The sequence below is a fragment of the Amblyraja radiata genome, chromosome 25, assembly GCF_010909765.2.
Source record: "Amblyraja radiata isolate CabotCenter1 chromosome 25, sAmbRad1.1.pri, whole genome shotgun sequence".
NCBI classification, from domain to species: domain Eukaryota; kingdom Metazoa; phylum Chordata; class Chondrichthyes; order Rajiformes; family Rajidae; genus Amblyraja; species Amblyraja radiata.
In genome coordinates, this window is record NC_045980.1 from 10,940,934 (window position 1) to 10,968,213 (window position 27,280).

Below are 27,280 nucleotides of genomic sequence, written 5' to 3' on the forward strand. Positions count from 1 at the left end.
TATGATGATCCTTCGGTTCGTGATCACATTTACTGATACCAGCTTTTCATTTCCTGTTCAAATATTTAAACAGTTTTCGACTCCATTATTAGTCTCCACCTCAGTGATAAAACGGTGCAGGAAGGAACTGCAGATGCTGGTTTGCATCGAAGATAGACACAAAATGCTGTTGTAACCCAGCGGGACAGGCAGCATCTCTGGAGAGAAGGAATGAGTGACGTTTCAGATCGAGACCCTTCTCCAGAAACGTCATCCATTCCTTCTCTCCAGAGATGCTGCCTGTCCCGCTGAGTTACTCAAGCATTCGGTGTCTATCTTCATGATTAAACTATTGCACTTCCAAATGAGTGTAGGAGGGAGAGTGTGTGTTCTAAATAAATGAGCAATGATGGAATAAGGAACTTTCCTCATCTGTATTGATTTTGTGATTAACATCTTTCACCAACCCCAATGTATTCTCCCCACCTAGCTTGTTTGCTCAGATGATTATGATCCAGGTACTTGGTGTTGATCATTAACTTATCTGTAAATAAATCAGTTCAATTTACTCTAACGGGTCGGATCTCCCAACCTGTCACTTCCCACAATGTCTCGCTGCGTTTTCATCAATAGCAAGCACAATGTTCAATAGATCCAGGCCAGCTGTGCTGATGTAGCAACAGAGTGCTGCTGCACTTCTCAGTGTTGTAAACATCAGCGGTACACGCTGAGGACCACGCACAATGTTGATGGGGCAGTATCTTCCCAGCCGTCATCAGGCAACTGAACCATCCTCTCAACAACTAGAGAGCTGTCCTGACCGGCCATCTACTGTATTGGAGACCATCAGACTATTTTTAATCGAACTTTACTGGACTTTATCGTGCATTCCCCGTCATTCCCTTTATCTGGTATCTGTATACTGTGTACGGCTTGATTGTAATCATATGTAGGAAAGAACTGGAGATGCTGGTTTACACTGAAGATAGACACAAAATGCTGGAGTCACTCAGCGGGTCTCGCAGCGTCTCTGGGGAAAAAGGAATAGGTGACATTTCAGTCGAGACTTTTCTTCAGACTGAGGTGATTCCACTTACAGGATAGCATGCAACAACGAGTTGCCTTGGAACATGTGACAATAAACTAAAGTAAAGTAAACTAAATTGATTTAATGCCCAACATTCTGTAGGTGATTACCATGGATACATTGGGTGACAATTCTTGGCCTGCTCTTTTTTTTTTCTTTTTTTTTTTAAATCAAAAATATTTATTCAAATATTAAAATAGTATTGACAATACAATAAAACAAAACACCACCATAATACAAGACGAACAAATATGCTAAGCAACTGCTAAACAATTATATTGCAATCCTTGTCAAGGATACATTCAACGCCCCTCGGTGCCCAGCGGTCCCGGAACTCCCTCAGGGTGCCCGTAGACAGGGCGTATTCCCTTTCCATCCGCACCCGGGCACGGACGTATCCCCGGAAAAGGGGCAGGCAGCCGGCTCGGGTAGAGCCCTCCAACGTCTGGTGCCTTGACTCATTGGCCTGCTCTTTTGGTGTGGGAGGTGAACACGAGACGTGTCACTGACCACATACTCTTCAAATAGGCAGCTGGTTGGAAGAAAGGCCAGAGATTAAAACAAGGTGCGAGACAGAAGGATTGAAGAGTTGCACATTGTGAAGCCAGAGGAGGGAATGTGGGAGGATGGGAAGGGAAAAGGAGGAAAAGGTGTGAGTTCAGGTGGGGGACAGGGGAGGGGGTGGGGGAAGATGTGGGGGGTGGGGGGAGAAAGAGTAGGGGGATGGGTCAGCAAGCAACCAAGTTGCGTGAGAATAGGGTAGATGCGCAGAGCCTTTTACCCTGACCAGAACCGGAGGACAGGTTTAATATGAGGGAGGAAAGAGTTAATAGGAATCTGAGCGGTAACTTTTTCCACACATAAGGTGGTGGGTATATGGAATGAGATAGTTGAGGCAGGTACAATAATAACATTTAAAATACATTTGAACAGGTATATAGATATGGTTCTTCAATAGTACTTTAGTTGTCACATGTACCGAGGTACAGTAAGATTCATTTTTGTATGCAGTTCAGTACAGGTATCACTATATTCAGGCACTTAGATACATCTTTGATAAGCATCTCAGATACAGCACAAGGGTACAGCAGTATACAGTATAGGACAGGTTTAATGGGATATGGGCCAAACGAGGGTAGGTGGGACCAGCGTGGATGGGTCGGCATAGGCAAGCTGGGCCGAATGGTCTGTTTCCCGGCTGTCCGACTGCCTGCACAGTGATGAGCTGCCGAGTTTGAAGAGCAAACTGGGCTTGTGAGCGGTGAGCGTCATAGATTGAGCAGGAGGACCCGGAAGAATCCTCGACACGGGAGAATCTTGAAACTGAGTGAGAGCAAGTGGACTGGGACGAGGACGAGGACATCCCGAGTGCCTGCGCTGGTCCATACCCCCCCGGGTGGGCTGGGTCGGTCAGTCCGTCTCCAGAGGCTGATCCCCGGGAGCGTGAGAGCATGGGCGCCTCGCCGTCGCTGTCCGCCAGGGAGATCCGCAACCTTGCCGACTCCACCAGCTGTAAGTGCGGGCTTTAGATTGTAAACTCGGGGGAGCCGCTGGCAACCGCTGCCGTGTAACTGGTGGGGGACAGAGCGGGGTGACCGGGGCTCTGAACCCCCGCTCCAGTCACAGTTTCTGTGCTCGGGTGTACACCGTGACACTTCTACCCCCTGCCTCCAGTCCCCTGGGGGGAGTGGGTTGTGTCGGGGCGTTTTCAAACGTGCCAGGTATTCCTTCTGCCCCTCGCCCCCCGCTTGGCGGTTGCCCCACACGCGAGCTCCGCACCCACCCGTTTAACCCACCCCCGGCAGTGGCACTACCCACACTACCGGCATTTACACCCTCCTTGCCACAAGTCAGGTCTGAAGAAGGGTCTCGACCCGAAACATCACCACCCTCCTTCTCTCCAGAGATGCTGCCTGTCCCGTTGAGTTACTCCAGCATCTTATCTTCGGTTTAAACCAGCAACAGTCTACAACCGCCTGGCACCAACCCCGACTCCACTGGTCTATAAAAGTCTCTATTTAATCCCATGTATCTGAAGAATATCCTGGGCGCAGCTATTTCTAATTGGGGACAGAGCCTGGAATGTTGCGCTTTCAAACAACAACAGTAGCTGGCAATGCTCATCAGGTCGGGCAGCGTCGGAGGAGAGGCGAGTGGGGTTAACGTTTCAACCTGCTGACCCTTTCATCACCAGCTGATCTCACCTCCCCCGGTAGATGTGGGAGCTCACCTCTCGCATTTGGGCAGAGGAGAACCGGGCAGATTGACCGCAGTGCCTCATTAAATGGTTCCCAGCAATGTGACTATAAATAATTCTATTATAGACACAAAATGCTGGAGTAGCTCAGCGGGACAGGCAGCATCTCTGGAGAGAAGGAATGGGTGACAATAGACAATAGGTGCAGGAGTAGGCCATTTGGCCCTTTGAGCCAGCACCGCCATTCAATGTGATCATGGTTGATCATCCCCAATCACTACCCCGTTCCTGCCTTCTCCCCATATCCCCTGACTCCGCTATCTTTAAGAGCCCTATCTAGCTCTCTCTTGAAAGCATCCAGAGAACTTGCCTCTGAGGCAGAGAATTCCACAGACTCACCACTCTCTGTGAGAAAAAGTGTTTCCTCGTCTCCGTTCTAAATGGCTTACTCCTTATTCTTAAACTGTGGCCCCTGGTTCTGGACTCCCCCAACATCGGGAACATGTTTCCTGCCTCTAGTGTGTCCAAGCCCTTAACAATCTTATATGTTTCAACGAGATCCTCTCCCATCCTTCTATACTCCAGAGTGTATAAGCCCAGCTGTTCCATTCTCTCAGCATATGACAGTCCGCCATCCCGGGAATTAACCTTGTAAACCTACGCTGCACTCCCTCAATAGCAAGAATGTCCTTCCTCAAATTAGGGGACCAAAACTGCACACAATACTCCAGGTGTGGTCTCATTAGGGCTCCGTACAGATGTTACTTCCTAAAAAAAGGCACAAAGTGCTGGAGTGACTCAGCAGGTCAGGCAGCATCTCTGGAGATCATGGATAGGAGACACTTTGGGTTGTGACCCTTCTTCGGAATGACCTGTCCCGACCCTGAAATGTCACCTATGCATGTTCTTCAAAAAGGCTGCCTGACCCACTTCATCTCCCTTCACTGTCTCCCAATTCCATAACCTCCCTCCTCTCTGCCCCCTCCCGCTCGCTGCTCTCCTTTACATCCTGCTCCTTGCCCTTCTTTCCTACACAGGGCAAGCTTGTCCATTCCCTCCACGGATGTTGCCCGACCCACTGAGTTCCTCCAACACATTGTGTTTTGCTCAAGATTCCGGCGTCTGCAGTCACGTGTGCCTCCATTGTGTAATTCTATTATAAAGTCTTCATTTGGACTAAAAAAAACTGTGGCTTTACACTCCCTGAATTATACTGACCCTGTCCATTTTCAAGGGAACATGGTAAAGTAATATATATTACCCCCAAATCTTCCAAAGTACTGTAGGTTGCGGGGGGGGGGGGGGCGGGGGCTGCGTCATCACACACACACTAGTCACACACTAGTCACCCCCCCCCCACACACACACAGGGGTGGGTGGGAGGGGGGAAGAGGGGGGAGTGAGGGTAGAGGGGGGAGAGGGTAGTGGAGGAGGGCAAGGGGGAGGGGGATAGGAGAGGGGGGGAGTGTGGGAGGGGGAAGACGGGGGGGAAGGGGGAGAGAGAGGAGGGGGGGAGAGAGAGGAGGGGGGAGAGAGAGGGGGGGAGAGAGAGGAGGGGAGAGAGAGGGGGTAGAGGGGGAGGGGAGAGAGAGTAGAGGGGAGAGAGGAGGGGGAGAGAGGAAGGGGGAAAGAGGAGGGGGGAAAGAGGAGGGGGGTAGAGAGAAGGGGAGAGGGGATGGGGAGAGGAGGAGGGGGGGAGAGGTGGAGGGGGGGAGAGGAGAAGGGGGGGAGAGGAGGAGTGGGGGAGAGGTGGAGGGGAGCCGGGTGAGTGAGCGGGCTGCAAAAAGCGGAGGGAGCCCGGGGAGAGAGAGAGGGCTCTAGTACAGGGCCTGACTCTACTACAAAGCTCTCGGCCGCTCTCGGGAGTTCTCAGGAAAGCCGAGCCGAGGCGTTAGCGTGCATCGACCTCGGAAGCGCTCTTAAGCTCTCAGAAGCTTCTTCGGAAGCCCTTGGGATCTGCAGAACAGAGCCCACTTGTTCATTCTTTCTGCGTCTTTTGAAGAACCGGTGTGGGGGGGGTTAACGTAACCTACGGCGCGTGCAAAAACAGTGGCCAGCAGGCTGCGCTTTGAAAACTCTGCGCAGCTGGCCGCGAGGAGCAGAGCCATTGTGACGTCATCAGCTCGTTAGTTTTTAAAAAGATCTCAGATTTGTGAACAATTTGAAGAAATAATTCGGGAAATAATGAATCAAATTTTCAGACGAGGCGATTTTCGAGATCATGAGGTAAATCTCTATCGGAATATGTAAAAATTTCACCGTTAGTGCGTCGGGTTTTCGAGGAAATGTGAATCACAGACAAACACATAAATAAACACACAAATCCACACACAAATACACCCACATCCAAGATCAGAGTTTTATACGTATATAGATTATTTAATTGCTGACACAAAAAAGCCAAGGTTGGCTTTCCAGGTTCATGGAAAGCCAACCTTGTCTTTTCATTTAAATCCAAATTACTGCCCCACAACAAATATCCAAAACTTGGAAGAGAAAACCTTCCCCATAATTAACAGGATAATTATATAACCGCACTGGGTGTCAAACACAGGGGCGTTGGCAGCATTAGATTACAGCCTGATACAGCTACAGATTGCACCTAAACCATTGGGAACTTTTATACTCGTCTAGTTTTCAGTTTAATTTATGTGAATTAATGTTATGCTGCAGGGAATCTTTCTTTGAAAATGTTCTCTTAGTTACTTAAATTGATATTTTAAAAAATAGTTTGAGGTTAATGTTAGTTGTGTGTCAACTATTATAGTAGTTAGACACAAAGTGCTGGAGTAACTCAGCGGGACAGGCAGCATCTCTGGATAGAAGGAATGGGTGACGTTTTGGGTTGACACCCTTCTTCAGGCTGAGGAGGGTCTCGACCCAAAACGTCACTCTTTCCTTATATCCAGAGATGCTGCCTGTCTGAGTTACTCCAGCACTTTGTGTCTTTCTTTGGTGTAAACAGCATCTGCAGTTTCCTCCTACACAAGTGTAGTGGTTATTTTGTTGTCACATGTCAAATATTTGTATGGATAGAATGACGGTGTTGAACGCATGATGTCTTACTGCACTGTTCACCTCAAGGACGACCCATTCATCGCCCCATTGCCTGACTCAAACACCTTCAGGCACAAGACGTTATACTGTATCATCCTCTGAGTGTATAAAACCATGAGAGGAATAGATTGGGTAGACGCACAGAGTCCCTCGCCCAGAGTAGGGAAATCAAGAACCAGAGCAATAAGTTTAAGGTGAGGGGGGGAAAGGCTTAATAGGAATCTGAGGGGTCACTTTTTCAACGGATGTATGGAACAATCTGCCAGAAGAGTAGGTACCATCGCAATGTTTAAGAAACATTTAGACAGGTACATGGATAGGACAGATTTAGAGGGATATGGGCCAAACACAGGCAGGTGGGACTAGTGTAGATGGGACATGTTGGTCGGGGTGGGCAAGTTGGGCCGAAGGGCCTGTTTCCAGGCTGTGTGATTCTTATCCATGCACCTAGATGCAATGAAATGCTTTATTTTGCATACAATCCAGTTAAATCATATACATAAGTACAGTCATACATAAGTAAATGAATATGATAATTGCAATGTAAAAAAGTAGATTTCTGAGGCAGTATGCAAAGAATAGCCAATTTGTAGCGCTCAAAAGTTATTAAAAATATCAACTTATCCTGGCCTTAAAGGTCAGTTGTCCTGATGACGGCCCTGGGTCGTTGATGTAGGGGTCACCCTGCCCTGGCAATGCAGTCGGTACCTTCCACCGCCGCTCCGTGCAGCTGCTCCAGGCTGCTCCAAAACTGCATGCTCATCCAACTTTAGTGGGGCCTCCAGCGGCGTTTGGTCCACATGGCAGAGATGGGTGCATATGGGAGTATGGAACATGTGTAATAACTCCAATACACTTGGAGTGGCAATGAATACATCCAGGACTGTATCACGCTGGGACAGCTAGGGGGTCCTGGAATGTTAGTTTATTTAATTTATTGTCACGTGTAGGGGGGTACAGTTAAAACCTTTTTGTCACGTGTGTTAAACAGTCAGCAGAAAGACTATACACGATTAGAATTGAGCAGTCCAGTGAACAGATACAGGATAAAGGGAATTACGTTTAGTGCAAAATAAAGTCCAGAAAGCCGATAAAAGATAGTCTGAGGGTCTCCAGTGAGATAGATAGTAGTGCAGGACCGCTCTCTAGTTGTTGATAGGATGGTTCAGTAGCCGATAACAGCGGAGAAGAAACTGTCCCTGAATCAGGAGGTGTGTGTTTTCACTCTTCTGTACCTCTTGCCTGATGGGACAGGAGAGAAGTGGGAGTGTCTGGGGTGAGACTCATCCTTGATTATGCTGGTGGCCTTGCCAAGGCAGCGTGAAGTGTAAGGGAGGTTGGTTTGTGTGATGGCCTGGCTGCATTCACAATTCTCTGCAATGTCTTGCGGTCTCAGATGGATCTGTTCCCAAACCGTGCTGCGATGCTTCCCGATAAATGCTTTCTGCAGCACATCTGTAGAAGTCGGTGAGAGTTGTTGGGGACATGCCGACCTTCCTAAGCCTTCTGAGGAAGTAGAGGCATGGGTGTGCTTTCTTGGCCAGTGCTTCAATGTGGTGAGTCCAGGACAAATTGCAGGTGATGTTTACTCCGAGGAACTGGAAGCTTTCAAGCATCTTCAGTGCTGTCAATATATACAGTATGTACCGCTTCACTTCCTGAAGTCGATCACTATCTCCTTTGTCTTGCTGACATTGAGAGAAAGGTTGCTGTCTTGATTCCAGGTTACCAGGTTCTCAATCTCCTTCCTGTACTCCATCTCGTCATTATTTAATATTTGGCCCACTACCATGGTGTCATCTGCGTATTTGTAAATTGCGTTGGATTTGTACTGTGGATTTGACACATGTGGGTGTCAAATACTTGTGGAGCCCAATCTGCTACCCAGTCACCCAGTGTGAACGCTGGGTTCTACCAGGCAGGAGGTGCTAAGGATGTGGAAGTGTTTCCATGGCTGTGACTTCTCACGTGTAGAATTTCATTCTTCCCAGTTTCTTCAGAGCAAATTGAAATCCTGCACAGAAGGTTCCTACATCTCACTGATGGGAAGACTACAATGAGGTAACATTTTTCTTCTGCAACAGTCATATCTTAGAACAGTTGCTTTTTTGTATTAGGATGGAGCAGCCACACAATGACATCAATGCCTCTCCATTTTAACTTTCCAGCAGAAACAGCTTTGACAATGTTCCAGATTTGGACACTAATCCCATTAAATCAAGAATCGTAAATGCATTTTTTGACGGGAGGTGAGTAATCAGCATTTTAAAATAACGTTGCTTATATATTGCTGTGTAATTGAACTAGTAGAACTACATAATAATAGAGCCAAGTGCAGAGATGGGATGAGATTAGATTGGCATCACGATCGGCACAGAACAGGCGGGCCGAAGGGCCTGCTCCTGTGCTGTGCTATTTATTTCTAAATAATTATGAATGTACTTGATGGGTTACCCCACTGCTTTTTATTAAGTTGCAAATCTAACACAGATCAATGAAATTGAAGTCTGTAATCTCTCCTGGTACTTTCAAGCAAAATCTACAAAGGCAAGAGTAAGCAGAACAAAACTGGATATATGTAGGAAGGAACTGCAGATGCTGGTTTACATCAAAGATAGGCATAAAATGCTGGGGCAACTCAGCAGGTCAGGCAGCATCTCCAGAGAAAAGGAATAGGTGATGTTTTGGGTTGAAACCCTTCTTCAGATTGTCTGAAGGGTCCTTTTTTGTCTATAAAACTGGAGATCCTAGATTCTCATATGAAGCATAGAGGCAGTGTTGTACACAACGAGAAGCAGTTTTGTAGATTGGGATTGAGAGTGAGAACAATGGGTGCTTAAAGTGGGGAACTGCTCCTTCCCCGAGAGTAGGTCACACAACAGCAAAACAAGACGGTGATATTTAAAATGCTTTGGATCCTTCGTGATGTAATCATTTCACCCTAATTCCTTTGTGCATTTTCCCAGAAACCTGGGCTTACGGTCGAAAGAAAGAGTTGATGAAATCACATTTGAAAACTTCCTGACCACGTTGTCGTTTTTCCAACATGTGGAGGATACCCACCCAAAGGAAGACTTGGAGTTCTGCAAAGTTGAAAAACTTAAATGTAAGTCCAAACACTGATGTATATTTTGTGCGCAAGTCATTATGAATTTTGCATTTTGCGCGGTTATATAATATTATTAAGATAGAGTACAAAGAGCATATTTTTCATTAACTTAAAAATCTGCTAATTGTCTTGGATTGCTTCACGCCTGCTGTGTGTGGGTGCGTTTTCAATGAGCGGTGCATAGCTGTCATAAGGTTATAAGATCATAAGTGATAGGAGCAGAATTAGGCCATTCGGCCCATCAAGTCTATGCCATTCAATCATGGCTGATCTATCTCTCCCTCCTAACCCCATTCTTCTGCCTTCTCCCCATAACCTCGTACACCCGTACTAATCAAGAATGGTAATAGTAATGGAGTATTCATGTGTTAATGGTAATTTGTGCGTATGAATCATGCCTCACACTTAACATGTTAACAATAATATCTAACTAGAGACTGGGCAAGTGAAAAAGTTCAATTATCTGATGCACCAAAGTATTGCTTCCCTAGACTCAGTGATCATGTGATTGTGGCCTTTTCCCTGCTTTACTCAACTTTATAGAGTCACTTAGCTTCTGATCCCATTACGGGACTAGTCCAAACATCAGCAAATGAGCTGGACTCCAGAGACGTTGAGTGAGAGTAACTGCACTCATCTTCAAACCAATCCTTGTTCAAATATTGCATCAAAGATAAAATGGAGTCAGCGGGGAATCAGGGAAAAAAACCTTCTGGCCATTGGAATCATCCAAGCACAAGGATGATGGTTGTGATGGTTGGTCGTCTATCATCTGAGCCACGGGACATCTCTGCAGGAGTTCCTCAGGATGGCTTCCTAGGCCCAACCATCTTCAGCTGCTTCACCAACGACTTCCCTTCAATAATAAGATCAGAATAGTGATGCCCAATATTGGTTATTGCACAATCATGGAATTCCTTGTACAATTGTGTTTTATCTGCAGTTTTTCCAATCATTTGGAAGCATTCCAAATACAGGAAGTTTTGATGGATTACAACCAATGTCCATTATCTCTGCAGCCACTTCCTTCCACGCAGAGCCTTAGCCCCAGGAGTTTGCCTAGTATTTCTTCTCTTTGATAGAGATAAGGGTATCAAGGGATTTAGGATTAATGCTGTAAAGCGGCAGGGAGATTAAACATCAGCATGACTCATTGAAGCCAGTTTCTGCTTTTAATTACGTTCTTCAGAATAACAATTGCCATGGACTTTTTATTTCTAATTGTGTTTTGCACTAATATTTTCATTCCTTTAGAAATATTTTGTGTGATTTAAGCATAATTAGTAATAAGGAAGCATTCTGCCCATTCTAAATTACTAAACTTCTTAGCCAAACTCTTTCTGCCACAGTAAAAGCAAACAGAGTAAAGTTACAGGTACTTTGGAATGTATTTCCAAATGTTTATTTTACACTAGGTGTGGATGCATTCCTATATCTCAAATAAACCATGTGCCAGCAGGGGCAATGGTGCCTCAATTAAACGTTTCCATTTCCGCTCAGAGCAGGGTCGGCTACACGGGACTTCTCATGAGGTGTGGCTAGTTTCTATCAGGCACTGCCTCACATCAATGGGTTTGAAAGCAGGGACTTGGCTCCAGAGGATGCAGAGAAATGTTCACTTCAGTTTAGGTTCAGGTTTACTATTGTCACGTGTACCGAGCTTCAGTGAAAAGCTTGGTTTTGCCTGCTGTCTAATCAAATCAGATATTACTGTACATAAACACAATCAGATATTACTGTACAATAGGTGGAATGAAGGGAAAGATACAGAGTGCTCAATATAGTTTTCAGCATTGTACTGCACCAGTTCCAGAGACAAAGTCCAATGTCTGCAATGGGGTAGAGGTGAATCGGACTGTATTGTATCTTATGGAAAGACCATTCAGAAGCCTGTAACCTGTACTACTCTCTCTCTTGTTCATCAACACAGGTGGGTATATGGAACAAACTGCTAGAGGAGGTGGTTGAGGGAGGTACTATTGATACAAATACATCGATAGATGCTCCTGAACACATCATCAGTGATGTAACCTGGGGTCATTGGGTGTTTCGGGTCTTTCAACATCAGACACCCTCACCCAGGCGACCCAGCCGTGGTTGATCAGACCACGACTTGTGTTCAGGTGGCATTCGCTCCTCCCCATGGACCTCCTCTCCTGGTCCAGAGCCATCTTGAGGCCTTCTCCGCTGCCTCTGTGGTGTTCTTGATGGCCCTTCTCCTCGCCACTCCGTTTATGCCCAGTGCACTCAAGGCTTTGTAGAGCGATTGCCCTGCAAAACCTCTGCAGCCAACCTCGATGGGCATACACCTTGCCTTCCAGCCCTGCTTACGGCAGTCTATGACCAGCTCATCATACTTGGCCATCTTCCTCTCGTGGGCCTCCTCCAGACGGTCCTCCCACGGCACAGTCAGTTCCAACAAGACGATGTTTTTGGTTGCCTCTGAGACCAGGAGGATATCTGGCCTCAGGGTGGTCGTGGCAATGTGCCGTGAGAACTTCAGCTGTTTCACCAGGTCTACGGAAAGCTGCCAGTCCTGCGCAGTTGCCAGGATTCCTGACGGATTCCTGGCTGCTGTGGTTTTTGGCAGCTGCACTCCGGCCTTCACGAAGGTGATCATCTGGGTGGTGGGGCGTTCTCATCTACAGCTGCTGATTCCCATGCTGATGGCTTCTGCAATGGGTTTAAGAACCTGGTCGTGACGCCATGTGTACCGGCCCTGCCCAAGAGCCTTTGGGCAACAGCTCAGGATGTGCTCCAACTTGCCTGAGCATTGCGGGCAATCTGGAGAAACCGCTTTGCCCCAGATGAAGAGGTTCGATGGGCTGGGCAGGACATCATACACTGCCTGGAACAGGAACTTGATGCGCTGTGGTTCAGCCTGCCAGAGCTCAGTCCATGTGACTTTTCAGTCCATGGCTTGCTCCTACCTTGTCCAGGCTCCCTGCTGCCTCAATCCAACTGCTCTGGTAGACCTCTCCTCCTCCACCACTGCCCTCACTTCCTCCTGGACCAGCCTGCGCCTCTCCTTCCCCTTGTCAAACTGGGGAGATGGGAAGATTCCCAGGCCAGCTCTTCCCCGAGTCACTGCTCCCACCAGGACTGTGGCGTATCCGGGACTCTGCTTGCAGCACGGCTTCGCCGGCTCTCCACTTCCTCCCAGTTTTCACCTCCACCCCTGCATGAGCCACCTTGGGGTCGCTGGAGTCCCTGTACATCATCACCTCTCTGGCCCGAGTCACCTTAAACTCCTCCTCCAGGGACTTCAGGGGCAGCTGGAGCTTGGTGTTATTTCCGTAAAGGGCGAATATTGAAAAGACATTTGAACAAGTTTGGGTGGCATGGTGATGCAGTGCTAGACTTGCTGCCTTACAGCGCCAGAGACCCGGGTTCGAACCTGACCACGGGTGCTGTCTGTATGGAGTTTGTACGTTCTCCTCGTGGCCTGCATGGGTTTTCTCTGAGAGCTCCGGTTTCCTCCCACACTCCAAAGGCGTACAGTTTTGTAGGTTAATTGGCTTCGGTAAAATTGTAAATTGTCCCTAGTGTGTAGGGTAGTGTGCAGGGATCGCTGGTCAGTGTGGACTCGGTGGGCCAAAGGGCCTGTGTCCGTGATGTATCTCTAAACTAAACTAAACTACTTTGACCTGGAGCAAATGTAATTTCAATTCCTATTCAGTCATGCAAAAGGCAGTGGATGATGTCACTCATATTACATTAGAGCACGAGCCCTACACAGAAGGCTGGGTTTCCCTTATAAACTGATAGCAGATCTTTGTCAGTGGCAATGAACTATGTGATTGAAGGCAATGACTGTGCACCTTTAAATAATCTGTCCCCTGGGTATCCTGTTGGACTTGCCTCAGAACATATACCCTATCGAGCCACTACAGCAAACTCCAGTCATTCTGGGTTCATAGCTTTTCATTCAAAAAGTACCACATGCCCTATGTTTATCCATTAGAAGTTGTTTTCAGCAACTAATTACAGCTTTAACATGATCAACAGCACCAATTTTTAATGCATCTACTTATAACACAAGTTAGAAGCCCCTTAGTCATAGTCATAGAGTGTTACAGCGTGGAAACAGGCCTTCCAGCCCAGCTTGCCCACGCCAGCCTACATGTCCCAGCTACACTAGTCCTACCTGCCCGCGTGTGGTCTAAATCCCTCCAAACCTGTCCCAACCATGTACCTGTCTGTTTCATAAACATTGGGATAGTACCAGACTCCACTACCTCCTCCGACATCTTGTTCCATACACCCGCCACACTTTGTGTTCTAATCTTCACTGTTGGCATAATTTCAGCTGCGATTGGTCCTGGAAATGATTCCTGAGAAAATCTCAACTCTTGGACTGCAAACATCTCCCCACCTTCTGTTCCAAATCTTTGACATTTAACTCCTGTATATGTCAATCCCAGATGCTGATCGCTCTCCAGCCTGAAATAGTGCAGAGAGAAGTACACTATCTTAACCCTTTAAAAGTTAGAAATGCCTCTGCCAGGTCAACTGCAATTCCTACGCCCTTTCATTTTCTGTTATGTCAGACAGGATTTCAGGTAGAAATAGAAACAGCATTTCAGATCAATGGACTGTGGAAGCAGTAGTAATGTGCTGAAGAATTTGACTGCATGAAGGCAGAGTTTCCAGGATTTGGGAAAACTGGACGCTGTGAATTGGGAGTACGGATGTAACAAGTACTGCAGTGAAACAGTTGAGACAGTCTTGCAAAATGGAAGTGTGGTGGTGGGTAATGTTGTCTTGTGTGTGTGTGTGTGTGTGTGTGTGCGTGCGCGCGTGTGTGTGTGCGTGCGCGCGTGTGTGTGTGTGTGTGTGTGTGCATGTGTGCATGTGTGTGTGTGTGTGCGCACGTGTGTGTGTGTGTGTGTGTGTGTGTGTGTGTGTGTGTGTGTGTGTGTGTGTGTGTGTGTGTGTGTGTGTGCGTGTGCGTGTGTGTGTGTGTGTGTGTGTGTGTGTGTGTGTGTGTGTGTGTGCGTGTGTGTGTGTGTGCATTGGAAGAATGAAGGGGCACTACAGATGTGAAGTAGGTATCTCCTTCGCCACACCCCGAGAAGCAGTCGCAGGTTCTTCAAAAGATTCGAAGTGCCCACATTGTATATGAAACAAAATGTTGGATATATTTGAAGGAGGGTGAAGCTGGTTCCCAGTTTGTTGTGTGAAAAAAAGCAACAGGCCTTTATCACTGCAGCATCTGTGAGAAGCAGGGTGATGAGCACGAGGTTCTGGACCAGGGAGCTGGAGCAGCAAAATTAAAACAGATAAGGGTAGAAAGAAGTGGAGTTGTGAGCACTGTGGTTGGGGTGAGAGAGAAGTGCCGCAGTTAAAGGAGAACAATGACTTCAGTCATTTCCCCTATTTTGTTTCCACATAACTTCCCCAGTGCTGATCTCAGAAAACATCTGATGCTGACAGTCGTTTATGAAGTTGCTCTGTGATTGCCAACTGTATATTGTACAATACAGAGGAAAGCAGCTAAACAACAGACTTCCTCAGCAGCTGGTTATTAAAGGCGCTATTGGTTTAGGAAGAAATGCTAACTATAAATATTTATTGGGTAAAGTATTAACATTTGCCTTTTGGCTTTTCTTTAAATCATATGACAGAAACCCTTAGGAACTTGTAGCCCATCGAAAACAATCCGTAAATACGGTCATATCCTGGAAAGTTCAGGACAAGGGGTCACAGTTTCAGCATAAAGGGGAAATCCTTTAGGACCGAGATGAAAAAAACATTTTCACACAGAGAGTGGTGAATCTGTGGAATTCGCTGCCACAGAAGGTAGTTGAGGCCAGTTCATTGGCTATATTTAAGAGGAAGTTAGATGTGGCCCTTGTGGCTAAAGGGATCCGGGGGTATGGAGAGAAGGCAGGTACAGGATACTGAGTTGGATGATCAGCCTTGATCATATTGAATGGCGGTGCAGGCTCGAAGGGCCGAATGGCCTACTCCTGCACCTATTTTCCATGTTTCTATGTTTCTAAATAAGAAGCAATGTTTAAGATCTGAATCTATTACTCAATACAACCCATGACATGACAGATCCAGCCAAAATCTTAGTTATCCAGGCCTAAAGGATACAGTTTGATTGATTGATTGATTGCTTGGAAGAATGATCAATCGATTGAAAGATACAGTATGGTATCGGCCCTTGGCCACCGAGTCCACACCATCACCCACTCACACTCGTTCTGTTATCCTACTTTTATGTTCACACTGGGGGATATTTACAGAGTCCAATTAACCTACAAACCTGCACATTTTTAGGATGTGGGAAGAAACTGGAGCATCGGGAGGAAACCCGTGCAGTCACAGGGAGAACGTGCAAACTCCACACACACTGCAGCCAAAGTCAGGATTGAACCGTGGTCTTTGGTCCTGTGAGGCAGCAGCTCTACTCGCTGCACCACTGCTCCGCCCTAAAAGAAACACATCATCGTTGCAACGAGGAAATAAGCCATTCTGCTTGTTCAATTTGTGTCAATGTTTACTCTCTACGCACGCAAGTTATTTCAATCACATTTACTCGCCCATCACTTTCATCCCGTCTCCAATCTAATCTTCACTGTTGCAATAATTTCAACTGCAATCACTGGTCCTGGAAATGATTTCAAGATAATCTTATCTCTTGGAGTGCAAACATCTCCCCACCTTCTGTTCCAAATCTTTGACGTTTAACTCCTGTATATGTCAATCCCAGATGCTGTACTTCTGTGCGTACTTCTCTGCACTATCTTAACCCTTTAAAGGTTATAAATGCCTCTGCCAGGTCAACTGCAATTCCTCACGCCCTTTCATTTCCTGTTTTGTAAGACAGGATTTCAGAGAAATAGAAATAACATTTCAGATCAATGTCATAATCATAGAGTCATAGGTCATAGGTCATAGGTCAAGGAAAGAGCGTTCACGTCGCGACCCTGTTTCCACCAATCTTTCCACCACCACGCACAAGAAGCGACAAGACAGCCACCATTGTATGCAGATGCCGAGAAGTGTGTTCAGCTCTGGCTGAACAACTTCTAATCTTGTGTCTGGATTCGATAAGAAGAAGATAGAGTCATAGAGTTACACAGTGTAGAAACAGGCCCTTTGGCCCAACTTGCCCACACCAGCCAACATTGTCCCAGCTACACTAGTCCCACCTGCCTGTACTTGGTCCATATCCCTCCAAACCTGTCCTATCCATGTACCTGACTGTTTCTTAAACGCATCAATAGTCCCAGCCTCAACTATCTCCTCTGGTAGCTTGTTCCATACACCCACCACCCTTTGTGTGAAAATGTTACCCCTTGGATTCCTATTAAATCGTTTCCCCTTCACCTTGAACCTATGTCCTCTGGTCCTTGATTCCCCAACTCTGGGCAAGAGACTCTGTGCATCTACCCGATCTATTCCTCTCATGATTTTGTACACCTCTATAAGATTCCTCTAGCGCTCCAAGGAATAGAGACCCAGCCTACTCAACCTCTCCCTAAAGCTCTCACCCTCTAGTCCTGGCAACATCATTGTAAATCTTCTCTGAACCCTTTCAAGCTTGACAATATCTTTCCTCTAACATGGTGCCCAGAACTGAACACAATATTCTAAATGCGGTCTCATCAACGTCTCATACAACTGCAACATGACCTCCCAACTTCTATACTCAATACTCTGATTGATGAAGGCCAACGTGCCAAAAGCCTTTTTGACCACCTCATCTTGCAGTCTTAAATATATTCAAATTCATAAAGTGTGTGTGTAAAAAAAAAGTGGAGCCCAGGTCGTTTATCATGCAAACAAAGTTTAGTTTAGTTGAGTTTAGAATCACACCATGAAATCAGGCCCTTCGGCCCACTGAGTCTATGCTGGTCATTTATCACCCATACACACCAGTTCTGTTATCCCGCTTTCGCATCCTCTCCCTATACCTTAGGGACAATTTATGGAGGCCAATTAACCTACAAATCCACATGCCTTTGGGATGTGGGAAGAAACTGGGAGAACCCACGTGGTTACAGGGAGAACGTGCAAACTCCACACAGACAGCACCCAAGGTCAGGATGATACCCGGGCACCAACTCTAGCTTTTCATTGTATTTTGGTGCACGTGACAATAATAAACAAATACCAAATCTTTTCGAGGAAGAGGAAAATATTTTCCTTAATGCCAAAGGATTCAAGAGAAACAGAGAAAGGACAGGAATAGATAGTGAAATAGGCTTGAACAGCCCATTCTTGCCCCTATTTTTTATGTTTCTCGTAAGCAAACCATAATGCGAGCCTATCCATGAGGGGAAACCCGGGTCCAGAAATTCATTCACTATGCACTTTCCACAGGAGTGCTCTATCCACATAAATGATCATGCGTTTCCTGTTGCAGGCCAATTCACTGCTCTCACTCATCCCTCTCTCACTCCAACCCATTCATCTGCTGCCTCCTCCAGTGCTATAATGAAGCCCAATGTAAAATGGAAGAACATCGTATCTTCTGCCAAGAACCTTGCAGCTCTTGAAAGTCAACGCTCAATCCTCCAGCTTCGAATAAATTTCTCTCACGTCAGTTCCTGTTGTCCCTTTCTCACCGTTTCTTTAAAACGTCTTGCTGAGAATCAATAATTATTTCCTTTTCACCTGACCCGTCTTAACCTATCTCCATCCTATCTGTCTTACGCTTCCCTTCCAGTTCTTCTTTGATAACTGAAAGCCCTCCATCTTACAACCACCCCCCCCCCCCCCCCCCCCACTCCTCCTCCACCTCAGTTCTAACCAAGGGTCGCTGTAAGGCAGTAACTCTACCACAGCGCCACTGTGACTGTCTTATTTCACATTGTATTGTCTTGTGTAATTAGGATCTCATTTCAGGAAATTACATGTATTAATCTCCTAGCATGCATCATTGTGAAATGCACAGTCATAGATTTCTTTTATTGCAACAGTATCTACATTATTAATTTAAACATCTTTTCAAATGCTGTATAAATGCAGAAATGTGAGGCTGGAGATGTTGGAATCTGAAGCCAGGAATAAATTGCATCAAAGTCCTGATGCAGGGTCTTGACCTGAAACATCAACCTTCCCTTGGCCTCCATAGATACTGCTTAACGCATTTAGTTCTTCCAAATGTCTATTTTTGGCTGTATAAATACACATTTTTATTTTTATTAAAGTTTCCATAAAAGTGCTATGTAGCTTGCTTTATGAAGAAATGCCTAGTTTAGTTTAGGTTAGCTTGGAGATACAGCATGGAAACAGGCCCTTCGGCCCACCGAGTCCACACCAACCAGTGATCATAATAATAATAATAAATTTAATTTTTATAGCGCTTTTCTAAGACTCAAAGTCGCTTTACAATAGTAACAGACAATAGCAAACGGAGAAGCGGCGAATAAACAGCGCCAGCGTCCTCTCCGTGCAGCACTTAAAGAAAGAATACAGACATAACAATAATAAAGACATTTAAACATAAAAACATCCCCCCACAATGGTTCCCATTATGAGGGAAGGCACAAAGTCCAGTCCCCATCCCCAGTTCACCCCGTACGCTAGCTCTATCCTGCACAGTAGCGATGATTTACAGTAGCCAATTGACCTGCAAGTCTTTGGAATGTGGGTGGAAACCGGAGCACTCGAAGAAAACGCACGTGGTCACGGGGAGGACGTACAAACTCCGTACAGACAGCACCCATAGTCAGGATCGAACCCGGGTGTCTGGTGCTGTAAGGCAGCAATGCTACCTCTGTGCCACCCTGCCGTCAGTAATCTTGTTCCTTGTTGACATTAGTTGAGGCCATGAATTTCAATTGGCATATGCATTTATCTCAGATAATCTTATCAGAAATACACGTCCTGACTGGCCCTCGGAATGTGTTACTTCTTCCAATATCTGTAATATTCTGGCAAAAGGTAGCCATGCATTGCATTCAGACTCTAGATCACAAAGGACATTCTCATTGAGGATCAACCTGTTCCGATGGCCCAGGTTCCTGCTCCAATCTTGAACCAACAATATGAAATATGTGTAGGAAAAAACTGCAGATGCTGGTTTAAATCGAAGGTAGACACAAAATGCTGGAGTAACTCAGCGGGACAGGCAGCATCTCTGGAGAGAAGGAATGGGTGACGTTTTGGGTCGAGACCATTCTTCAGACGTATGAAATATATACAGACTGGTTTAACCTGGTCACAATATTTGTTTCTGTGTATCACATCATTTGCATTTTCAGTACTCTACACACTGTAAAGATCTCTCCCACTAACTTAAATTATCTTATCCTTCTAGTTTTATTTCGCATGTACGACACTAATGGAGATGGAAAAATCACTTTGGAAGAATTAAGAGAGGTTTGTATTATCTTGCTCTTTACATCAAAGTATACAAAGGCTGCTTTATCATCTGTGCCAAACAAATATTACATTAGGTGCCCATCCTATCAAGTATCAGATTACCAAGCCCAAATTGGATGTGAATTATGCAAACTGAATTTGGTCGAATGTTAATATTACCGAAGTAACAATTCAAAGTCCTGACTAATTATATGGTTCAACTCCCATAAGCAAAAAAAAATTGGGTGTTCTAAAGATTTCTAAAAATCCTTTAGGGAAGAAGCTAAGTTCTGACTCAAAGCAACGTGATTGTTCCCCACAGCTTCTTCCCCCCAGCCATCAGACTATTAAACACAACTTCAAACAAACTATGAACGATAACAGCCTATTGCACTTTATCTGTGTATTTATGTGTGTATATATATATATATATATTCTATGGTATATGGTCACACTGATCTGGTCTAATCTGTATTTATGCCTAAAATATTCTGCGTGCTGCAGCAAGCAAGAATTTCATTGTCCTATCTGGGACACATGACAATAAACTCTCTTGACTTGAATTGATTGTCTCTTTACTGGCCTTGGAAGTAGCCCAGCAGGCTATTTGGTCCGAGGACTACTAATGCTCCTGCCCCACTTAGGAAACCTGAATGGAAACCTCTGGAGAGTTTGCGCCCCACCCAAGGTTTCTGTGCAGTTCCCGGAAGCTGCAGGTGGTTGCCGGAGGTTGCAGGTAGTGGAAGCAGGTAGGGATACTGACAAAAACTTCCGGGAACCTACGGGAACCGCATGGAAACCTTGGGTGGGGCGCAAAGTCTCAAGAGGTTTCCGTTCAGGTTTCCTAAGTGGGACAGGGGCATTAGGGTATACAATAAATGCTGACCCTGCTGGTAGTATCTATATTTTGTGAATGTTTTTTTTCAATTTTCAACATCCTTCTCACAATTGGCATTTACCTCCCATTACTGGCTCAGTGTTTGGAGTATACAAATCTGCTGCTCTGTTTTTGCAATAATGATTCTACTTCAGCAGTACTTGATTGGCTGTGAAAGTTCCACCTTGCAACCGTCCAAAAATAAAACGTTAAAATAAATTACTTTTTTTCAGTATAAACAAAAGTGACCATCAAAAATGAGTTTAGTTTAGAGAAACAGCGAGGAAACAGGCCCTTACGAACACCGAGTCCATGTTGTCCAGTGATCACTTGTGAACTAGTTGTATCCCACACACACACTAGGAGCAATTTACAGTGGCCAATTAACCTATAAACCTGCACGTCTTTGGGAATGTGGGAGTAAACCGGAGCACCTGGAGAAAACCCGCAGGGAGAACGTATAAACTCTGTACAGACAGCACTGGTAGTCAGGTTTGTACCCGGGTCTCTGGTGCGGTAAGGCATGCAACTGCTGCTGCCACACGGTGTCGCCCTCAAAAACATGTAACGCTGTTATTTGGTCACAAGATTCAAACATCGATTTAAAACCATGAGTCAGCTTCTTAATTATCTTCTGCCTTTGAGAATACATTTGGTTTTCATTATTCTCTTTGATAGTTCCAAATCAATTTTTGTTACCTTTTTTTCCAGATTGTGGATGAATTATTATCCAAGAAAACTACTACGGATCTTACTTCCTCGTCAATAGCAGACGCTGCAATGTTGGAGGCTGCAAACATCTGTATGGGACAAACGGTTTGTAACATTTCAGACTAACTTTTTTACACAAAGGTTGGTGGCTATATCGAACGAGCTGCCGGAGGAGGTAGTCGAGGCAGGTTCTATAGTAACGTTTAAGAAATATTTAGACAGGTACGTGGATAGGATAGGTTTAGAGTGATATGGCCCTAACACAGGCAGGTGGGACTAGTGTAGATGGGGCATGTTGAGCTGTGTGAGCAAGTTCTATCGAAGGGCCTATTTCCACATTGTATCACCAAGACTATGACTAACATTCTTATAGTTACAGTATATGCTATTATCAGAATATCTGATTCTCCATCCATCAACTAATCTGTTTATAACTAACAGCAAGCAGAGACAGAAGGACACCTACAGGGACTTCTGTGTGGCAAAATGTAGGCTTTTAAGATAGTTTACTGGATAACATTATGTTTTCACCTCTCCTCAAGCCCACCCTTGTTCCCTTCCACCACCATCCCTCTCCCTGGTTCTACATTTCACTCCCCACCTCTCTTTCTTAGTTTGCATCCTTGCCACAATTTGCACCCTTTTGTTTTCACCACATCACCTCCAGTCTCGGTGACCAACTCCACCCATCCCTCCCCCACCTGACCCATCTATCCATCAGCCCCTTCTGAGCAGAATGGTCCGACTGGTATCGAATGAAAATATTTTGATTATTTAACAGCATTTATTGTTTGGGGCACTTGGACAACCCATTGAGAGACTCATCTCAATCACAACCGTACGAGAAATGATTTTTTACTAGACCGTCATCTAGACCTATCCTAGAGATTGGATCATGTTGGCAACTATATACAATGAATTACAATTAGCATTTACTCAAATTCCTACCTCATCCTTCCCTGTGTAGGGAAATGCGGACGGAATACATGCAGGCATTTATTTGGAATATGAGAATGACAAATCTATTGTTGAATAATTACTTCCTCCTTCCACGTTCACTCCTATCCCATGGGCCAAGTGCAGCAAAGTAGTTTGTCTTGTTTAGCGAAACAGAGTGCAGGAAGGGAGGGTCAGTGTGGGAGGAGAGTGGAAACAGTGCTGAGAGCGAGTCAGTGTGGGAAGAGAGAATGCGGAAACGGTGCAGGCGAGAGGTGATCGGTGTGGGAGGAGAGAGTGTAAAAAAGGTGCAGGTGTGAGAGAATTTAAAATAAAAACAAAATAAAAACTGGATCTAATCAGGTCAAGCACCTCTGTGGGAAGAGAAACAGAGTTACCATTTTAGATTGAGGACTCTTTGTCTGTTCCTCTGAAAACAAAAGAGATGGCAGATGTTGGAGTGTACCTCTTCTTGTGTATGGCGTGCACAGCCTAAAGTTGTAGGGCAACTTGTTCTATTTGATCTTATTTGATTGTGCACGCTGGGTTGATTGCATTCGTCGAAACAGGGCGGACCACGTGAAGGTTGCAATCTTCCACCCCGTTGGGATGTAGATCAGGCCACAGAACCCAAGCAGCAACTATGGAGGCAATAAGATGCAAGTTGACATTTCAGGTCAAGAACTTGCATCAGGACTCGGTGGGAACAGAGAATATGTCCAGTATATAGCAGTACTAAGGGAGGTAGGGTGGAGGGGGATAGGTGGAATATGGGTAATCGAAAACTGGTAAATTCAATGTCCATTCCATTCATCTCCTTTTGCTCATCTCTCCAATCCCTCCACTCACCTCATTTCCTCTGCTCATCATCCTGTCTGCCTGGCTCCACTATCAACTTCTGTTCCACAACACACCTCTCTCACCTAGTTCCACTAACCCATCATTCGTCCCCATCTTATGCCACCCATTAGCCTCTCCAACCCCCACCCCCATTCATAGGACTATATCATTCCTGTTTCCTCTCAGTCCCGATGTCCAGTCTGAAGAAGGGTCTCGACCCGAAACGTCGCGCAGTCCTTCTCTCCAGAGATGCTGCCTGGTCCGCTGAGTTACTCCAGCTTTTTGTGTCTATCTCCAATGCAGGACTATTTGACCAGCTGCATTCTTCCAGTATGTAGAAACAAATAATTGCAGATACTGGTTTAAACCAAAGATAGACACAAAGTGCTGGAGTAACTCAGCAGTTCAGGCAGCATCTCTAGAGGAAAAGGATAAGTGACGTTTCAGGTCAGGACCCGTCTTCAGATTTTCCCCCCAGAGTTGTTGCCTGACCCACTGAGTTACTTCAGCACTTTATGTCTATCTTTGAGTTCTTCCAGTGTTGTTTTTACGTTTCTCTTCTCACAGATGCAGTCTTCCATGCTGAGTACATCCAGCATTTTCTGTTTCATATAAGATTTCCAGTATTTGCAGTTGTTGTTTTGATTTTCACTTACCTAGAAATTGTTTGACAAATGGAACTGCAAGGTGTGATCTGCCTATCAAATCTATCCTTCAAGTGCCACACCACAAGGTTTGGTTCTGAAGATTCCTCCAAACCAGTTTTTCTTGAGCTTCTCATGTTAGTCAGTATGAATTTACATCATTCGGATCAATCTACAGCGCTAAACAAGCCCTTTAGCCCACCGTGTCCATGCAAACCATTGATCACTCGTTCACACCATGATGTTTCTGTGTTATCCCACTTCCTCATCCACTGCCTACATGCCAGGGGCAATTTACCCAGGACAATTAACCTACAAGCCTGCAGATCTTTTGCATGTGCGAGGAAACCACAGCACATGGGGAAAAAAACCCGCAGGCTCACTGTGAGAATGTGCAAACTCCAGCTTCAGCTTCAGTAGATTTTCATTGCCAGGAACTCCACTTATCTTTTGGCTCAGATATACAATACACTTGCCATCAGTACAAAACACTTCACTCAAGGATTGCATACTTCAGAGCATGTGAACTTGCTGGTACGCCTCTTCGTTCTAAATATAAACTTTTTCTAAGAAGTGAACTGTTCCATGTGAAGTTGTGAATTGTTCCAGACTTAATATTCACATAGCAGTGGTTTTAAGGAAGATATTTACACGTCCGTCTTCCTCAAAGTATTGCTCACAAACATGGTTGGAAATGTGCATTCAGAGTGGAACTTTTAGAGCATCTGCAGTGCACAAAAGATAATTACAATTGGGTATTACTTTATTTCCATAAAATGTATAAGTGCAGCATTAAAATTATGTGAACGGTGCGTGGCAAATCTTACTTGGTACTTGAATAACTACTTGAAATCAACTACTAAATGTTTATCAAGTTATCATTTAAAATTAAGTTTGCAGAAATATTTCCACAAAATTTGGAAGTAACACCAAATATGAAATATAATGTATTTGTAACTATTTTCACAGACTAAAAACGGTTAATCCCCATTTCAATGGGATCTATTAATAGTGATAGGGTGTCATGTGACTAAAATAGCATGAAAATAGTCTCATGGTATTCCAGCACAGCTCTTAAAAGGGATTAAGAATAAAAGATGTTAGTCAATCAAACACCGTGGACAGAAACAGAGTTAATGTTCAAGTCAATGACTTTTAATCTATTACTTCATCAACTTCACCACCAATTTCCATCCTGCACTCAAATTCCCGGACCATCTCCGACATCTCCCTACTGTTTCTAGATCTCTCCGTCTCCATCACAGGAGACAGAACTCGTCCCTTCACACCCAAACCACCCCCTCCCCAGGTACTTTTCCCAGCAACTGCAGGAGATGCAACACCTGTCCTTTTACCTCCCCCCTCGACTCCATCCAAGGACCCCAACAGTCTTTTCAGGTGAGGCAGAGGTTCACTTGCACCTCCTGCATCCTCATGTACTGTATCCGCTGTTCCAGTGTCAACTCCTGTACATCGGTGAGACCAAGCGCAGGCTCAGCGATCGTTTCGCTGAACACCTCCGCTCAGTCCACCTTAACCTACCTGATCTCCCGGTTGCTCAGCACTTTAACTCCTCCTACCATTCCCAATCTGACCTTTCTTTCCTGGGCCTCCTCCCTTGTCAGAGTGAGACTCAGCGCAAATTGGAGGAACAGCACCTCATATTTCGCTTGGGTAGCTTACACGCCAGCGGCATGAACATTGACGTCTCTAACTTCAAATAGCCCTTGCTTTCCCTCTCTCTCCATCCCCTCCCTCTTCCCAGTTCTCCCACCAGTTTTACTGTCTCCGACTACATTCTATCTCTGTCCCGCCCACTCCCCTGACATCAGTCTGAAAAAGGGTCTTGACCCAAAACGTCGCCCATTCCTTCTCTCCAGAGATGCTGCTTGTCCCGCTGAGTTACTCCAGCATTTTGTGTCTACCTTCGACTTTTAATCTGAATCGGATAAGTGATGAAGTAAGCAAATTTTGGGGTGCAGAGAAGAGGGAGAAGTAGAGGAAACAATAGGAATTGTTTGTGATAAGATGGGGACCAAGGTTCTTTAAGATACACAACGGCTTTCAGTGCTGGCGGTGAGCGGCAGATTAATGTTTGTTAATCACAGCTGATCTGTCTGAAAGATTGTAAATAGAGGAAGGTGAATGAAGGCATTTTGAGAGAAAAACACATGCAGAAACCACGAGATGCTGAATTCCTTAGGTCCTGGTAATCCGAAATAAAAGAGAATGCTTGGAAATACTCAGCAGGTCAGATAACACCTATAAGAGAGAAACAAAACAAGCTGACAACCTAGCCAGTTCTGATTCTTCGAAATTGTTGAATTTGATATCGTTGCAAGGCTGCAATTTGCCCAGACAGATGAACCATGCAGGGTATAAATGAACTAAATACAGGCATGACACATTATTTAGACTGTTAAAGGCATACATTTCAATACACTTTCTGAAGTCTAACTGGACTAATACAATACATTCACGTTTATGCCTATATTTAATGTTAATTTTTGTTTGTTCATTTTTCAGGAAACTGATGAACAATACGACGGAATAACCTTTACTGACTTCCTTCAGGTCTGTTTCTCTCTAAAGGAAATGAAAGCAGTCCTTAATACTGACCACACATTACAAGAGAGCGATATGGGCCAAATGCGGGCAGGTGGGACTAGTGTAGATGGGGTATTTTAGTCAGCATGGGCAAGTTGAGCTGAAGTGCCCGTTTCTGCGCTGTATGACTCATGGACTTTGAGCAATAGGTACAGCCAGCTGTGGCCCAGATGATCACTATGATAACAAACTAGGAAGTCCCCATCCAGACGTTTTTCTAGATTATCCATTTTGCTGGTCCAACAGAGTTCATGGCCTCCAAGAGGAGTCCAACGGTACTGGAATGGTTTGCCTAAGCCACTGAGGGACCACAAAGTCGGCCTAAAATGTTGGCTACAGGAACGGATCTGCGGGTTTGGCCGGGCGGAGTTCCAGAGCCCTGGCCGGAGGGCGTAAATCTGACCCGCCGAACGGCAGCATAAGTCGGCTATGGGAATAGATCTGCCGGCGTTCTAGTGCTCCAGTTGCAAGGAGAAAATTCAACCTGGCGTGGAAGTCCTGAAGTCAAAATTGTCCGTCTTACCCAGCCTAGGTGCCACATTTTTGGGGGGGGCTTCCGGGGGGTGCGGGGGGATTTCGAGGTTTCAAGGTCAGTTTATTGTCACATGTGCCAGTTAAGGTACAGTGAAATTCGAGTTACCATACAGTCATACCAAGTTGAAAGCAACTAGACACACAACCACGTAAAAGTTAACATAAACATCCACCACAGTGGATTCCACGTTCCTCACTGTGATGGAAGGCAATAAAGTTCAATCTTCTTCCTCTTTGTTCTCCCGCGGTCGGGGCAGTCAAACCATCCGCAGTCGGGGTGATCAAAGCCCCCGCAGCCGACGATCGAAGCCCCCATTGGGGTGATCAAAACTCCCACATCAGGGCGGTTGAAACTCTCTCTTCTTATCGGCCTCTTCTT

At 45.5% G+C, this 27,280-nt stretch overlaps 1 protein-coding gene across 1 annotated transcript in view; it reads left to right on the forward strand.

Annotated features, from left to right (window-relative positions):
- The first annotated feature begins 2,329 nt into the window (after positions 1 to 2,329).
- Positions 2,330 to 27,280, forward strand: part of tesc (tescalcin) — a 28,614-nt gene continuing 3,663 nt past the window's right edge. Inside the window, exons 1-7 of the mRNA XM_033043138.1 lie at positions 2,330 to 2,578; positions 8,312 to 8,381; positions 8,489 to 8,569; positions 9,287 to 9,426; positions 19,709 to 19,770; positions 21,341 to 21,445; positions 26,287 to 26,334. Of these exons, the coding sequence (XP_032899029.1) occupies positions 2,518 to 2,578; positions 8,312 to 8,381; positions 8,489 to 8,569; positions 9,287 to 9,426; positions 19,709 to 19,770; positions 21,341 to 21,445; positions 26,287 to 26,334 (567 nt within the window). The 5' untranslated portion in view covers positions 2,330 to 2,517. The remainder of the gene's footprint in view (positions 2,579 to 8,311; positions 8,382 to 8,488; positions 8,570 to 9,286; positions 9,427 to 19,708; positions 19,771 to 21,340; positions 21,446 to 26,286; positions 26,335 to 27,280) is intronic.